This window comes from Cylas formicarius, unplaced genomic scaffold (assembly GCF_029955315.1).
Source record: "Cylas formicarius isolate icCylForm1 unplaced genomic scaffold, icCylForm1.1 PGA_scaffold_2__14_contigs__length_35257938, whole genome shotgun sequence".
NCBI classification, from domain to species: Eukaryota; Metazoa; Arthropoda; class Insecta; order Coleoptera; family Brentidae; genus Cylas; species Cylas formicarius.
Window position 1 is genome coordinate 18,130,898 of NW_026844319.1, and position 16,432 is coordinate 18,147,329.

A 16,432-nucleotide genomic window follows, 5' to 3' on the forward strand; every position below is an offset into this window, starting at 1 on the left:
AAACTGCAATAATCTGCCCTTAAAATCAAACCTTAAAAATTTTCCACTATTGTTATCGATCCTAAAGGCAAGACTTTGTGCGTCCCGTCCCCACTTAAGAAAAGGGCTCACAAACGATCAACACCTAAATGTGGTTTATGCTCTCTAATTTGTCATTGTTCCACCTTTTAAAGTAGACTCCAGACACGAAACCATTCACTGGTGTGACAAAAAAAACCTATCTCAGTGTATTTTACAGAAGGGAGTAGAAAAATTCATTTTTTGCAAAAATGTACCCAAGAACTCGTAACTCAAATGCAGTTTACCCCACTTGTATAATATACTAATTATAGACATTTTATTAATTCAGCGTGAACTGGCTGGATACGTCCGGGTAGTTTTACAATCAAATCCAAAACGTAAGTCAAACAAAGCTATATTTTCAGATTTCTCACAATACAACGGCAACACAACATAAAATTCACACAGCACCTGAAATTAAATTCGAATTCTTTCTCAGCGGAATAGATAACAATATAACCCGACATTATTGTCGAGAAAACTGAACACTGTAATTTAATGTCGCCAATTCAAGAAAATTGACATATCTCCAAGGCATATTTTCCCGGAAACAATTATGATGGAGACTGGGAACTGAGCCTTTAGAACATGGCCACTTATAAAATGCCAGTTTTCTTAAAAAGAACGTGATTAAAATCGACCAAACAACGGAACGATATATTAATTTACATGGAAAACGTTTAGTGCAGATTTTGTTTAGTGAATAAAATATTACGTTTATTTGTGCCACATACATCTTGCTCCCTCTATATAATATTGCTCTAGAAGTTAAGGAATCCGAAAATGGCGAAACAGATTAATTCGGTTTTCGCCTTCTTATGCTGAAAGATGCGATCCCAGAACTAATCCTTCAACAATCTTCAGACGATCACAGCGGTATCAGTAATTAGGTGATACCCGTATATGACATTAAAACTTGGCAGGATATTTATGTATTATTTATTTCGACACAGACATGTTTATTTCGTGCTGTACGGTTCCAATAAACAGGGGGGGATGCCAATATGTTTGGTTACTTTTAGCTTGTAAATGTTGTAAATTAATTTAAAAATGTTGGTTGGGTACCATAAACTAGGGACCCTAGAAAGAAGAACAGACAACGCAATGCTGAAAAAATAGTCTTCAATTCTCATCGAGTACTGCAAAACTCTCTTCGAACAAGGGCCATTATGCTGTACAGATAAAAACTAATAAGTAGGACTATGTTCGCAATAGCCTGTACGTCATATGGTATATATAGTGACACGTTATCGATTGATCTCCTTTTTAGAACTCTATATGCCAAACAACCGAACAAAAATTGCCATTGCGTAGCCATTTAAATTCTAATCAAGTAGGCAGTTAGATCCCCTTTATACGAATAAATACGGAAAGAATAATCTCAAATGAGATTGCGCGTGAGCTTATACGATGGTGAAGTGCAAGTGTGTAAAGAAACTACTAGAAATGTGCCCTAACGCAACATACGGGGTGGTTTAGACGCGCAAATGCTGATTGTTTAGCGCCGATTCAATTCCATTTTTCTAATTTACAGTTGCTTATTGCTGACTGGCGTATTTTAAAACACTACGTAAGTTGCACTGTAAGATTGGCTAACAACTACGGTCGATAGTAGAAAATCAGTCTCATTTACAAGCCTTATCCGAGCCGCTCGACGCAGCATTGGGTCCTATTTACAATACTGACTATATACAAGTTGTGTAAACTCGGACAAACGCTACAAACCAGTAGCATTTATAATTTTATTTTCGCTAGAGACACCAAACCGACAACCAAAACATCCCGAACACATAAAAACGGCACTTGGTAAAAATTAACAGTACATTCGCCACAATGATGCTGGGCTCATGCTGGCAAATGGAATCATTTGTAACCCAACAACTCGATATCGGAAATCGCGAAAGAATAAGTCATGGTGCTAAATAATCCTCGATTGGCAGAACGATTTGAGTGACTTAAAAAGAGATTGTGATGGCTTACAATGTGTAATTAATTTAATCTATATTTTTAAACGGCTACACTCTCCCATTTGCCTGTATATATATATATATATATATATATATATATATATATATATATATATATATATATATATACCCGGCAATGAGTTAAAAACGTCATGGCTTTTAATTTATAGGCTATATTTAAAAAACATATATTTTTATAAGTAAACTTAACAGCGCCAATTTTAACAACAGGATCATTAAAAACAGGATTAAAAAATTACTTATATAAAGTTTGTTCCCTTGATCGACTTGCAATTGAAACTGTTGGTAATTGTTTTTGTTGCGCTGACCCGAATATTCATGGCAATTCAAATTTTCCCATCAAAAGTGGCCCAGAACCGACCTAGGGTTACTACTGATAAGATATTTTGATTGCCTCACAAAATTTTGAATTCGGGAATTCATTTGGACGCGGGAGTTGAATTTTTCAACGATTTATTTAAGTGGTCACTTAGACATATCCACAGAGATTTTAATATATCTCGTAAGAACTAATGATGCATTTTCAATACAGTTTCAACGAAAACCGACCAAGTTTCACTTTCCACAGTCCGCTACTCAGATTGGCGTCCACTCTTGGATATCACTTCTTTAGTCCAGGGTTGCTTTTCTTCCGTCAGTAGCGAGTCCCACTTCCTATATCTGGTCTTCCCTGGTCCAGATGAGACTCCGCCGCTACCTTGCAATCTGCTAATGCTGCTACTCTTCTTAATCTCTATTTTAGAACGTTTGGATGGCTGCAACAATGGCGACGTCACCATGGGGGATTCGTCTTCGCTGTCGAAGGTGTCCGAACTCGGACTGACCAACGTCCGCCTTTTCAGACTCTGTTCCAGTCTTTTTAAAAACCTGTAAATTCATCATCAATCGTACTATTTTTAATCTACACGCCAGTTGTAAAATTATCACCTTATTTGGTTACTGATCGCCCGCAGCCTGCTGATTTTGGGTTGCTTAGGTGGGCATTTCACTAAGTCTAATGATTTGGATAGCATGGGTGAGCTACAAGTCGAAAAGTCCTGAAAAGGCAATGTTATTCAAACAGATCGTAAGATGCATTTTCATATAGCGCTGACGGTAAAATCGCTTTAGGTAAAATCTTAGGTAACATGTTTTTACTTGTTTGGGCATCTTGACATAACAAACCATAACAACATACTTAGCCCGTAATAATTTTTTATTAATGGTTCTAAGGAACCAAGGAAATTTTAGTGATAAACAAAATGAGGATCGAAGGAAAAAATGCGTGGGCTTTGAAAACAATTTGGTATTAACTTTTTGGATCAATTTTATAACAATCTGAAAAAAACACTAAATTTCTCTAATGGCAGTGGATCAATTTTAATTCAAGTGGTAAAATATAACCTCAAAAACTTAAAAAACGTTAAAACGCAACCATAACAATCTGAAATAAAAACACCAATTTGCCTAGTCATGGTCGGGATATCATACTCATAGAGCACATGACATCAGTCACAGCAACGTCACCGCCTAGAATTAATATGCATGCGCAGGATAAGAAGACTCGTTACTAACCAAAAACAAAAGTTCATATGCTTGGGTTAAAGCAGGGATGTCAAACTCGTAAGTACACTTGGGCCAAACAAACAAGGTTTAACGTTAGAAGGGCCGCAAAAAAATCATTATTCATAGAAACGTTTATTTTGTATACATTGTAATAATTATAATATATATATATATATATATATATATATATATATATATATATATATATATATATATATATATATATATATATATATATATATATATATATATATATATATATATATATATATATATATATATATATATATATATATATATATATACTATATATATATATATATATATATATATATATATATATATATATATATATATATATATGATGACACTATACTCCGGGATATCATCCGTTCGCTCGTTGAACTCCGACTGGAATCCTGCATCCGACTGGAATTCTGCAAATCCTGCATCCGACTGGAATCCTGCAGACGTTTCGCCAAAATCTCACTTGGCATCTTCAATGCTCGCGCTCCGAAAACACTTCGAACACTGTGTGTGTGTGAGAAAACGAAAACACTTCGAACACTCACACACACACAGTGTTCGAAGTGTTTTCGGAGCGCGAGCATTGAAGATGCCAAGTGAGATTTATATTTATATATATATATATATATATATATATATATATATATATATATATATATATATATATATATATATATATATATATATATATATATATATATATATAATATATATATATATATATATATATATATATATATATATATATATATATATATATATGATGACACTATACTCCGGGATATCATCCGTTCGCTCGTTGAACTCCGACTGGAATCCTGCATCCGACTGGAATTCTGCAAATCCTGCATCCGACTGGAATCCTGCAGACGTTTCGCCAAAATCTCACTTGGCATCTTCAATGCTCGCGCTCCGAAAACACTTCGAACACTGTGTGTGTGTGAGAAAACGAAAACACTTCGAACACTCACACACACACAGTGTTCGAAGTGTTTTCGGAGCGCGAGCATTGAAGATGCCAAGTGAGATTTTGGCGAAACGTCTGCAGGATTCCAGTCGGATGCAGGATTTGCAGGATTCCAGTCGGATGCAGGATTTGCAGGATTCCAGTCGGATGCAGGATTCCAGTCGGAGTTCAACGAGCGAACGGATGATATCCCGGAGTATAGTGTCATCATATATATATATATATATATATATATATATATATATATATATATATATATATATATATATATATATATATATATATATATATATATATATATATATATATATATATATATATATATATATATATATATATATATATATATATATATATATATATATATATATATATATATATATATATATATATATCAGAGGATAACAGTCTGCCCTTTTTAGATGTGCACATCACAAGGACCGAAGATGGACACTTGGAACACACTGTCTATAGAAAACCAACACACACTAATAGATATCTGAACGCTAAATCTCATCACCACCCATCACAGATACAGGCAGTGGCAAATACATTAATTGCTCGCTCCTTCAGGCTCACAAACGAGAGGAACAGAGATAAAGAACTGAAGAAAATTATTACCTGTCTTCGACAAAACGGATACCAAAGGCGCACCATCAGCAAGGCAATCAGTTAATAACAACAGCCGCAGCAGAGAGTGCAGGACGAGACCCAACGAAGATCGATCGCTGTCCTGCCATACATCAAGGGGGTTACTGACAAAATCGGCCGAATATTACGGAAACACAACATATCAACGGCATACAAACCTGACCATACCATCGGAGCAATACTAAGAAACCCAAAACAAAAAAATACTCTAGAAAACCAAGGAGTATACAGTGTAGCATGCGGATCGTGCAGCCTGACGTATGTGGGACAGACCAACAGAAGGATTTCAGCCAGGCTCGAGGAACATCGTTTAGCCATAAGAAACAAACAAACAACATCTGCTTTGTTTCAGCACCAACATCAGACAGGCCATAAAATTGATTTCGGCACTTGCAAACAAATAGCTAATATTCCTGATTTTAGGACTAGGATTATACGAGAGGCCATCGAAATAGAAAAGTCCGGACACCTCAATACGAGAGACGACGCTCTGCATTTATCCAACACGTGGAGAACGATAATCAAACAGCAGAGCGATGCACAGCAGCCAACGGGGTCATCGCAACTACGATCGGACGAAATTAACAACGCGGCAATTCAGGGGGCGGAGCCACCTCCCCCCACGCACAAGCAGCACCGTTACCATCTCCGGCGCAGAGTATAAATACCGCACGCACCGCCGATAACCTCCCAGTGTTCGAAGTGTTTTCGAAACGAGCGAACGGATGATATCCCGGAATATAGTGCCATCATATATATATATATATATATATATATATATATATATATATATATATATATATATATATATATATATATATATATATATATATATATATATATATATATATATATATATATATATATATGTGTGGTAACTCAACGGCAATTTCATAGCCATCTGGGGCGCATCACTTTTTACCGTAGTAGGGCCACTATATTCTCCTATAGCTATATGGGTTTGACCAAACCAATATAAAATTTAGTTTTTGGTTAGTAATGATTCTTCTTTTTTTGTGTATGCATATTACTCCTAAATAGCAGACACATCCAACGAAGCGCCCGTTGTAGGCAAATGAGCTTGTGGATATCCATTGAACTCTACAAGTGTCACACTTCTGGGTGTCATTTTGGAAACCAGATATGTAAAACTTCTGGAATCCCAGGATGGATTACATTTAGAACTAAGTATGGATTTCTCTTGGAACACACAAAGAAACCTTTTCAAATCCAAAAAGGGTCTTTTAAGCAATATTGGAAAAAGAAATATTCGAATATAAAAGTTTTTGAAGCATAGTAATAATAATTAATTTATTTTTACTGGAACCATGTTAAGCTTTAGCCCAGGGATGTCAAACTCGCGGCCCGCGGGCCGCATGCGGCCCACTACGAACATTTTTGCGGCCCGGCCAATATATCCGCAAATAATAATAAATACGTGTGACTAGCGTCCGACGATAGCCGACGATAGCCGAATGTAGCCAAACACATGGTCTCAGTTCTCTGAACATAGTTTTGTACGATATACATGAATTAGTGCAGGTAATAGGAATAATTTTGTTTTAATATTAATTATAACTTAATTCATAGTACTCTCATTTATTTATACAGTTATTCCGTTTCTCTGGTAAGTTAATGTTAACATTAATATTTTATTAAAATGTTTTTTTTATACATTTTATTAAAATGTATTATTTTTTCTTAACAACAGCGTATTTATTCCAGCCCATTGTATTCAGTATGTCTGTATTAAAACCAAGTGGTAGTAAAATTAAACGAAAAATCATTGACGAACATAGGATATTCCAAGTAAAATGTGAATTAGAATACATTTGCTGTGAAATAAAAGATAAAATAATCTGCTTGATATGTAAAAATACTATTAATGTACCAAAGTTATATAATATTAAACATCATTACGAACAACACCAGTCAAAATATAACAATTATGAAGGATTAATGAGAGAAGAAAAGTTGAAAGAACTCAAATTACGACTGAAAAAGCAACAGTTGATGTTTAGTAAAGTATTGCAAGAAAGTGAAGCGGCGGTATATGCAAGTTACGTCGTTTCCGAGTTGATGGCTAAACACTCGAAGCCTTTTACTGACGGCGATTTCATCAAGGAATGCCTAATAAAAGCTGGAGAAATTGTTTGTCCTGGAAATGTGAAGGCTTTTCAATCAATTTCATTGTCTCGAAATACAGTTGCGGAAAGAATTACTGATTTAGCCGCCAATTTAAGTGATCAAATTAAAGCAAAAGCATCTAATTTCGAAAGTTTCTCCATTGCCTGTGACGAGAGCACGGACATTAGTGGCAAAGCTCAATTAGTAGTGTTTCTTCGTTCTTGTAACAAGAATTTTAACATTTTTGAGGAATTACTGGAATTAATACCGATGCCTGGTACTACCACAGGACAAGATATATTTACTTGTGTTTTTGAACTTCTGCAGAAATACGAGCTACCTTTGGCAAAATTAAATTCTGTCGCTACAGACGGCGCTCCATCAATGACCGGGAAAAACAAGGGCTTCGTCGCATTACTAAGACAAAAAATTAGTGAAATTCACGGTTCAAACATTCATCATACGCATTGTATTATACATCAAGAAGTTCTATGCACGAAGGTAATAAACATGGAGAATGTTTTGTCATATATAAAAAAAGTTATAAATTTTATAATATCTCGAGGCTTAAATCAGCGTCAATTCACTGCTTTCTTAAGCGACTTAGATAGTGAATTTTCGGGTTTGTCCTACTATACCGAGGTAAGTTGGTTATCTTGCTCCAAGATTCTCAAACAATTCTGGGATTTGAAAGAAGAAATATGTCAATTTTTAAAAATAAAAAATCAAGACGTAAGTTTACTTTCCGATCCAATATGGATACAAGATTTATCTTTCTTAGTTGATATAACTAAACACTTAACCGATTTAAATTTATCGTTAAAATGGAAAGATCATATTATTACGAAAATGTTTGACATAATTAAAGCATTCAAATGTAAATTAGTTCTTTGAGAAAAACAACTCAAAAATGAAGATTTGACACACTTCCCGAGGATATATATATATATATATATATATATATATATATATATATATATATATATATATATATCCTCGGGAAGTGTGTCAAATCTTCATTGTTGAGTTGTTTTTCCCAAAGAACTAATTTACATTTGAATGCTTTAATTATGTCAAACATTTTCGTAATAATATGATCTTTCCATTTTAATGATAAATTTAAATCGGTTAAGTGTTTAGTTATATCAACAAAGAAAGATAAATCTTGTATCCATATTGGATCGGAAAGTAAACTTACGTCTTGATTTTTTATTTTTAAATATTGACATATTTCTTCTTTCAAATCCCAGAATTGTTTGAGAATCTTGGAGCAAGATAACCAACTTACCTCGGTATAGTAGGACAAACCCGAAAATTCACTATCTAAGTCGCTTAAGAAAGCAGTGAATTGACGCTGATTTAAGCCTCGAGATATTATAAAATTTATAACTTTTTTTATATATGACAAAACATTCTCCATGTTTATTACCTTCGTGCATAGAACTTCTTGATGTATAATACAATGCGTATGATGAATCTTTGAACCGTGAATTTCACTAATTTTTTGTCTTAGTAATGCGACGAAGCCCTTGTTTTTCCCAGTCATTGATGAAGCGCCGTCTGTAGCGACAGAATTTAATTTTGCCAAAGGTAGCTCGTATTTCTGCAGAAGTTCAAAAACACAAGTAAATATATCTTGTCCTGTGGTAGTACCAGGCATCGGTATTAATTCCAGTAATTCCTCAAAAATGTTAAAATTCTTGTTACAAGAACGAAGAAACACTACTAATTGAGCTTTGCCACTAATGTCCGTGCTCTCGTCACAGGCAATGGAGAAACTTTCGAAATTAGATGCTTTTGCTTTAATTTGATCACTTAAATTGGCGGCTAAATCAGTAATTCTTTCCGCAACTGTATTTCGAGACAATGAAATTGATTGAAAAGCCTTCACATTTCCAGGACAAACAATTTCTCCAGCTTTTATTAGGCATTCCTTGATGAAATCGCCGTCAGTAAAAGGCTTCGAGTGTTTAGCCATCAACTCGGAAACGACGTAACTTGCATATACCGCCGCTTCACTTTCTTGCAATACTTTACTAAACATCAACTGTTGCTTTTTCAGTCGTAATTTGAGTTCTTTCAACTTTTCTTCTCTCATTAATCCTTCATAATTGTTATATTTTGACTGGTGTTGTTCGTAATGATGTTTAATATTATATAACTTTGGTACATTAATAGTATTTTTACATATCAAGCAGATTATTTTATCTTTTATTTCACAGCAAATGTATTCTAATTCACATTTTACTTGGAATATCCTATGTTCGTCAATGATTTTTCGTTTAATTTTACTACCACTTGGTTTTAATACAGACATACTGAATACAATGGGCTGGAATAAATACGCTGTTGTTAAGAAAAAATAATACATTTTAATAAAATGTATAAAAAAAACATTTTAATAAAATATTAATGTTAACATTAACTTACCAGAGAAACGGAATAACTGTATAAATAAATGAGAGTACTATGAATTAAGTTATAATTAATATTAAAACAAAATTATTCCTATTACCTGCACTAATTCATGTATATCGTACAAAACTATGTTCAGAGAACTGAGACCATGTGTTTGGCTACATTCGGCTATCGTCGGCTATCGTCGGACGCTAGTCACACGTATTTATTATTATTTGCGGATATATTGGCCGGGCCGCAAAAATGTTCGTAGTGGGCCGCATGCGGCCCGCGGGCCGCGAGTTTGACATCCCTGGGCTAAAGCTTAACATGGTTCCAGTAAAAATATATTAATTATTATTACTATGCTTCAAAAACTTTTATATTCGAATATTTCTTTTTCCAATATTGCTTAAAAGACCCTTTTTGGATTTGAAAAGGTTTCTTTGTGTGTTCCAAGAGAAATCCATACTTAGTTCTAAATGTAATCCATCCTGGGATTCCAGAAGTTTTACATATCTGGTTTCCAAAATGACACCCAGAAGTGTGACACTTGTAGAGTTCAATGGATATCCACAAGCTCATTTGCCTACAACGGGCGCTTCGTTGGATGTGTCTGCTATTTAGGAGTAATATGCATACACAAAAAAAGAAGAATCATTACTAACCAAAAACTAAATTTTATATTGGTTTGGTCAAACCCATATAGCTATAGGAGAATATAGTGGCCCTACTACGGTAAAAAGTGATGCGCCCCAGATGGCTATGAAATTGCCGTTGAGTTACCACATTGCCGTAATTTTTCTGAAAAAAATGACTAATTGTTATAACAACACAAAATCAGTCCCTGAATTCCGAATATAATTGACACCGCCGAGCTAGTTACAGAGAATTCAACAGTCTGTGCCATTGTTGTTTTCAGTTTTGGTGTTTGTGATTATCTCTTTTATAGTATTTGTTAGTGCTAAATAGATAACCATCATCAAAATACTAGAAATACGAGAAATGAGGATGTTTGTTTGAAGTGCCAAATTAAATCCAATATATACTAATTATATTAATTTAAATAATTCTCTAAAACTAATTTCTGTTCAATTCTCTTACCTTTAGGCCTAATTGTTTATTAACTTGTTTTATACTAGTTTTTAATTTTCTTTTGCAATACTTACAGTTTGTTAACCAATTGTCCATAGGCACTTTTCATTATTATATATTTGGAAGGCGAAACTTTCTGCAATTACTAGACTTGCGTTCTGTCTACCATTTTTTCCAGATAGATGTTTTCTGGGAGATATTTAGTACCTCAAAGTTATTTAGAGACGCATTTCGTGATTTCAACTTTATTTATATTTTCAATAGAGGTTAAACCTATAAATACTGCAGTAAAAATGCAGCAACCAAACATTGACGACCTGCCATGTTGGTTGTTGGAAACCGTAAGGTCTTGCGGGCCGAACGTCAGAATTTACAATTAGAGCTGCCATCGTTTAAAAACGAAATTGTAAATCTCGCGCATGCGAATGTTGAACGAACCATCTTAAAATTTTATTACATAGTTGCTTCACGAGTTCTTGCACTATTAGCATAGGCAGGACCTCTATAAGTCTAGTAGCTATATGGTTAAACCTTAGCATCATAACCAAACAATTCTCGTCATACCATTTTATTCACGCCAATTTATTGTATGTTTGTATGAAGTACACATTAATGATGTTATTTAATTGTATCGTACTTTAATGTTTGAATATTTCTTTGTTCAAATTCTGAAAATTGTTACTTGGAACTGTTCCAATTCTTGCGTAAGAAAGCCTGAAGAAGGTAAAGCAAGCGTACCTTTTCTTCGACGGAAATGTCGAGAGACTTATGTCCCCTTTGATCCAACCAACCAACGGGCGAAGACCACCTAATGGTATCAGGACTGGGGCTCGACGAAGATCGTCTAAACTCTTTGGTTGAAGTAATGCTGTCGGAGCTTGACGAAGAGCTCACTATCTGCGTACGTACCAAGCGTCGCTTAGGACTAAGTTTTCTGGGAGGCGGAACTTTATATTGGAAATCTTTGCTAGGAACATCTAAATGATTGTGCCATGCCGGGTTCGGTTTCGTCGGACTCGGAGTCTTACACGAACGCGGGGTTCGTTTTTCCCGTTTTCTCGCCACTTTCTTATGCTGCACCGGATTCGAAACGTTCACTTTATCCGAGCTCGGAAAATCGTATAGTCCGTCCGAGTCAGTGAACGGCAGCAGATCCTTATTTCTGCCGTAAAACAGAGGCGAAAATCTGGTCGTTCGGTCACTCAATGGACTCTCGCTACGCGAACTCATCGGGCTTAACATTTTCTCACATCTCTCATGTGTCTCCAGTTGAACGACTATGGAAGGTAGCTGTAGGGAATTCTTTGAAGAGACCACCGGCGGTAGCAGTCTATCCATCGGGTCTTCTATGGTTACACATTTGGCCACTCGCGGCATATTTAACGCCGACATTAACGGTAGGTCCAAAACACCTTTCGTCTCGGCATCGGTCATGAAGACCTCGAGCTCTTTGGCACTCTTCACTTCACCTTCGTCGATTTTCTCATCTATGTGATCCGTGCCAATACCCTCGTCGTTGGACTCGATCAGAGGATCATCGGATAACGTTTCCGAATCTGATCTGCCTCTCCTTTGCTCCCCCGTACTTTGCTTAAGGTCCGCGCGGGTCGTATTTGAGGAAGTTTTTAATACGGGCGTCAGGGACTGTCTTCGAAGGCAACTTCCCGATCCCGGAGGTCCTTGGTCTTCCATTTCCGACGGACACAAGGGGTTATTGGAGCCACACCTCGATGGTCCGGGACTTGCCATCGAGCTGTAACCAGAAGAACTCAAATTTGACTCGGAAGCGTGCTGTTCGCCCCGCGGTCCCATCGAGAATGGGCTTAGGTATGTCATGCCTCCTTGAGGCACTCCGTGGTGGTGAGTCGATGGTTTGACTGACGTGCTTTCCGCATCCGAGTCCACTTCGCTCATGTTGCACGTGATGGTGATTAGGGGCGGCGCGTTGGGCAAATCAAGCGAGGTGGGTTTGTCGAAGTCCTTGAAAAATTTCCGATTACCCTTGGAAGGAAATTGGAAGGCAGGTTCGTGTGTCGAAAACGCGCGCTGCGGGGGCGGCGAGCCGGGAAACAGCAAAGATGGCGACTTTCTCGTCGGGGATGGAGTTTCGATGATCAAGGTCGGTATGACCAGCGGCGGTGGGGGCGGAGGCGTAATCGATTGCGTGTGGGGATCGGAGAGTTGACCGAGCGGCGGGGGGCGAATCTACAATTTAGTTATTTATTGTTTGCAAGTTAGTAGCGAAAGAAAAGAAAATAATAAAAAGGAATACTTAAATAAATATACAATAACACAAATATTTGTGCGCACACATAGAAGGTACTTTCTATCCTATCCTGTCCTAACTGCCATCTGCTTCGCCCACGAGGGAAAGCCTGACCATAAACCTCCGAAAAACGGTAGAAATACCCGAGGGAGGAAACTGGAGGATTTGGTGCGCCTTTCCTTACTGGCTGAAAGCATAAACTTCTCAGCCGAGGTGACAGATCTGGGAGTTATTCCAGATAACACACTAAATCGTAATTGTCATTTAGAGAAGACAATTTAACAACTTAAACCCTAGAAATGCCAGAGGGTTTGTGGCAAAATCTGGAGGATGCGCCCTAATGAGATATACAGGCTATACCTGTATTTACTGTTATTTCTATACGCGTAGAGTCTGGTGATGCAAGGGGCGGCAATGACTGTTAGGTGAAAATTGCTAGGCTGCAGTGAACCTGCCGTTGACATTGGGGAGCACCAAAGGACGGAAGTGCCAATCTGCCTTGGCACATACCTATTGGATTATTCGTAAGAATAATGAAAATAAACCAATTTTTGCGGAAAAAGATGAACTTAATTTCGGAGAGTCAGGTGACACTGAAGGCGTTAAAAACAGCCCAGTTCGCCGCTAAGACTATATCAAATTGTTAAGAGGCAGGGTGTCGCAATAAGGAAACAATTATATGGATCCCAAAGCATAGTGAACTGGAAGGTAACGGAAACTAACCAACATCCTGGCGAATAATGAGCAAGAAAGACAATCAAAACCTGGATAGCAGAGGAAACTGGCAGGGTTCACCTATTCGAAGATAGTGTTAGACTGTCCTACGAAGAAACGTACGACCAAAACTCTATTAGCAAAGAACACTTCAAACTTCACCTACCTTCGTTTTGTATAAGGCACCGTGTTTCATAACAGCAGCTTCTTCTAATATCAGACCGTCTTCAGCTTGCGGATCGATGGCGATATCGGTGTAGTGATCGTCTTCGTCGCTGTTGCTTATGGAGATGTTGGGTATTTCTATGGAGATCTTATCGTCGGCTTCTGGATCGTCCAGCGAGGAAGAGGTGGTGCCTCGTTTAGACATCGGCGACGGGCTACGTCTCATGACCGGCGTAAGGGCTGGTGACGGCATTGGCGAAGGTAAGGGGGTAGGTAACTCCCTAATGGGCGAAAGGCACTTATTGATTGTGCTTGGTATTTCCAATAGAATCGTAGGCGGATGCAACAGATTGTTGCCAGAAGTCCGGTGAGCGCTGAGCGGATCTAAGACCGGAACTTCTATCGTGCTCTGGCTATAACCGGGATGATGCAAGATGGGACTCTCTGGAGGACCGCTCGAAAACGAAATAGGTGTGTGGACCGAAGAAGAAGAAGATTCGTCGTCACCAACGACGTCATCGTGCGGACTAGACGCCGTTGGAGTGGTAGAAGGTGTTAACTTTAGAGACGACGGAAGGTTGGCGCCAGCGGAGCTGGTTGAAAAATTCCTAAACATCGCTAATATAGAGTCGGCGCTAGCCGGTTTTTGACGTCCCATTGAAGATTTACTATTCTGTCGCCTATTAATCAGCAAGTCGGATATACTCGAGCTAAGAGCGGTCGGAATCGCTAGATCGGAGCTAGTGAACGAATCGCTACCTTGATTGCTAGACGTACTGTTGGGACTCCTGGTGTTAACACCGGGCGAGGGCGGTGTACTGGATGGCCGGGCGAAGGTAAATCCCAACCTGTTCGCTTGCATAATGCCCATTTCCATATCCGAACCGGAACTCATCTCTGCGGAAACTTTGTTTAGCAAACGTGCAAAGGTCACTTTCTTTTCTAACTTAGGGTCGTTTAAGGCGGTCAGTGCGGCATCGTTTTCGCTAAACTTAGTTTCCTTTACCTTCGCGCCCGGTCCGTTTTGAGTCCCTTTGCTCTCGCTCATTTGAATTAGTTCGACCAGGTTCACCTTTCTGTTCGTTTGTTTGTTTACCGGCGAGATTAGTTGTTGTAGGATTTGTTTCTTCTCGGCGACGTTTTTCTTCGTGGGCGTTGAGTTGTTCCTCTTCTTTTTCGGAGACGGTGTACCTAGAGGCCGTTAGAAACTGAACTGTAGCAAACAATCTATCACCATTGGACATTGTAGGCGTTATACGGGCGTACCCAAATAGTAGACCAATCACTCAAACAGTAGTGTGTTTTACAATTGCAATTAGAAAAAAGTATTCTTCGCTCGAAAACAAGTTTCAATCAACTCTTATATCTAGGTGTTATTTCATGGTAATTGATTCTTTACGAGATTTGAGCAAAACGTATTATAAAATTTCTATTTCCAAAATTGTAACATTTTATTAGAAGCCTGTAGCATAATGTCTATCAATATATTCAGACACAGCATAAGTAATAAAAATAAACGCGGGGTTCTTCAAAAATCAACTTAGAAGATATTTACATTCAATTAGAAAGCTCCCTGTATAATTTAACTTCTTTTACGAGACGATAGTATATTATGCAACAAGTGTCGCAAATGACTTAAAAAGTTTTTCTATTCCCTTCTGTAAAATACCTAATTATACACCGATCTAGCGTGTGGGAAGTGTCCCTTTACCACGTGAGTTTCTTGTCCCACGGGATATTACGTTTGAATTTTGACGTTTGTCAATTCTGACGTTCATGTCAACGAATTTATTCGCGTTGTTGAAGCAAAAACTAACGTTCGTAGAAAAAGGAAAGTATGCAACACGTTTGGTAAACTATTTAAGTCAGTCAAATGCCGTTTACCACACTTGTTGCGTAATATACTAATTTTCTTCTCCCGTCTGTAAAATGCCTAATTACACATTACCACTTCAGTTTCGTTTCCCACGAATCCGAGCTACCTCGGACAATTCCGGAATTTTACCGCACGGGTTTGGGAGCGATCGGATGTTTTCGAAAATATTTTCTACGTCTTGAATTTGACGTTTGTCAATTCTGACGGTCATGTCAGTGAATGTATTCGTGTTGTTTTGGGAAAATGCACCCAAAAACTAACTTTCGTAGAAATAGTTTAGTATGCAACACATTCTGTAAACTTTTTCACTCACTCGTATATTAAACACTCGCTCCGCTCGTGTCAAATAAACTCGTGAGTCAAATGCCATTTTTCGCACTTGTTGCATAATATGCTATTACCAAATTAACCGAAAGTAACCAAACGTGTTGCGTAATATACTTTTTTTGAAATATCCGAAATTGCTCAGATTAGTGGGAGACGAAACTGACTTAGTAAAACGACACTTCCGTTTATAATTAGGTATTTTGCAGAAGGGAGTACAAAAAATTATT

At 37.4% G+C, this 16,432-nt stretch overlaps 1 protein-coding gene across 4 annotated transcripts in view; it reads right to left on the bottom strand.

Annotated features, from left to right (window-relative positions):
* Positions 1-359: 359 nt before the first annotated feature.
* LOC132698003 (uncharacterized) overlaps positions 360-16,432 on the bottom strand; it is a 192,394-nt gene continuing 176,321 nt past the window's right edge. For 2 of the 4 annotated variants that reach the window (XM_060663821.1, XM_060663819.1), the window contains exons 22-25: positions 14,004-15,193; positions 11,596-13,062; positions 2,976-3,085; positions 360-2,915 (exon numbers count right to left, since the gene is read on the bottom strand). In XM_060663821.1, coding sequence (XP_060519804.1) covers positions 2,621-2,915; positions 2,976-3,085; positions 11,596-13,062; positions 14,004-15,193 — 3,062 coding nt within the window. In that variant the 3' untranslated portion in view covers positions 360-2,620. The remainder of the gene's footprint in view (positions 2,916-2,975; positions 3,086-11,595; positions 13,063-14,003; positions 15,194-16,432) is intronic. The other 2 variants (XM_060663822.1, XM_060663823.1) reach the window with 1 other exon arrangement.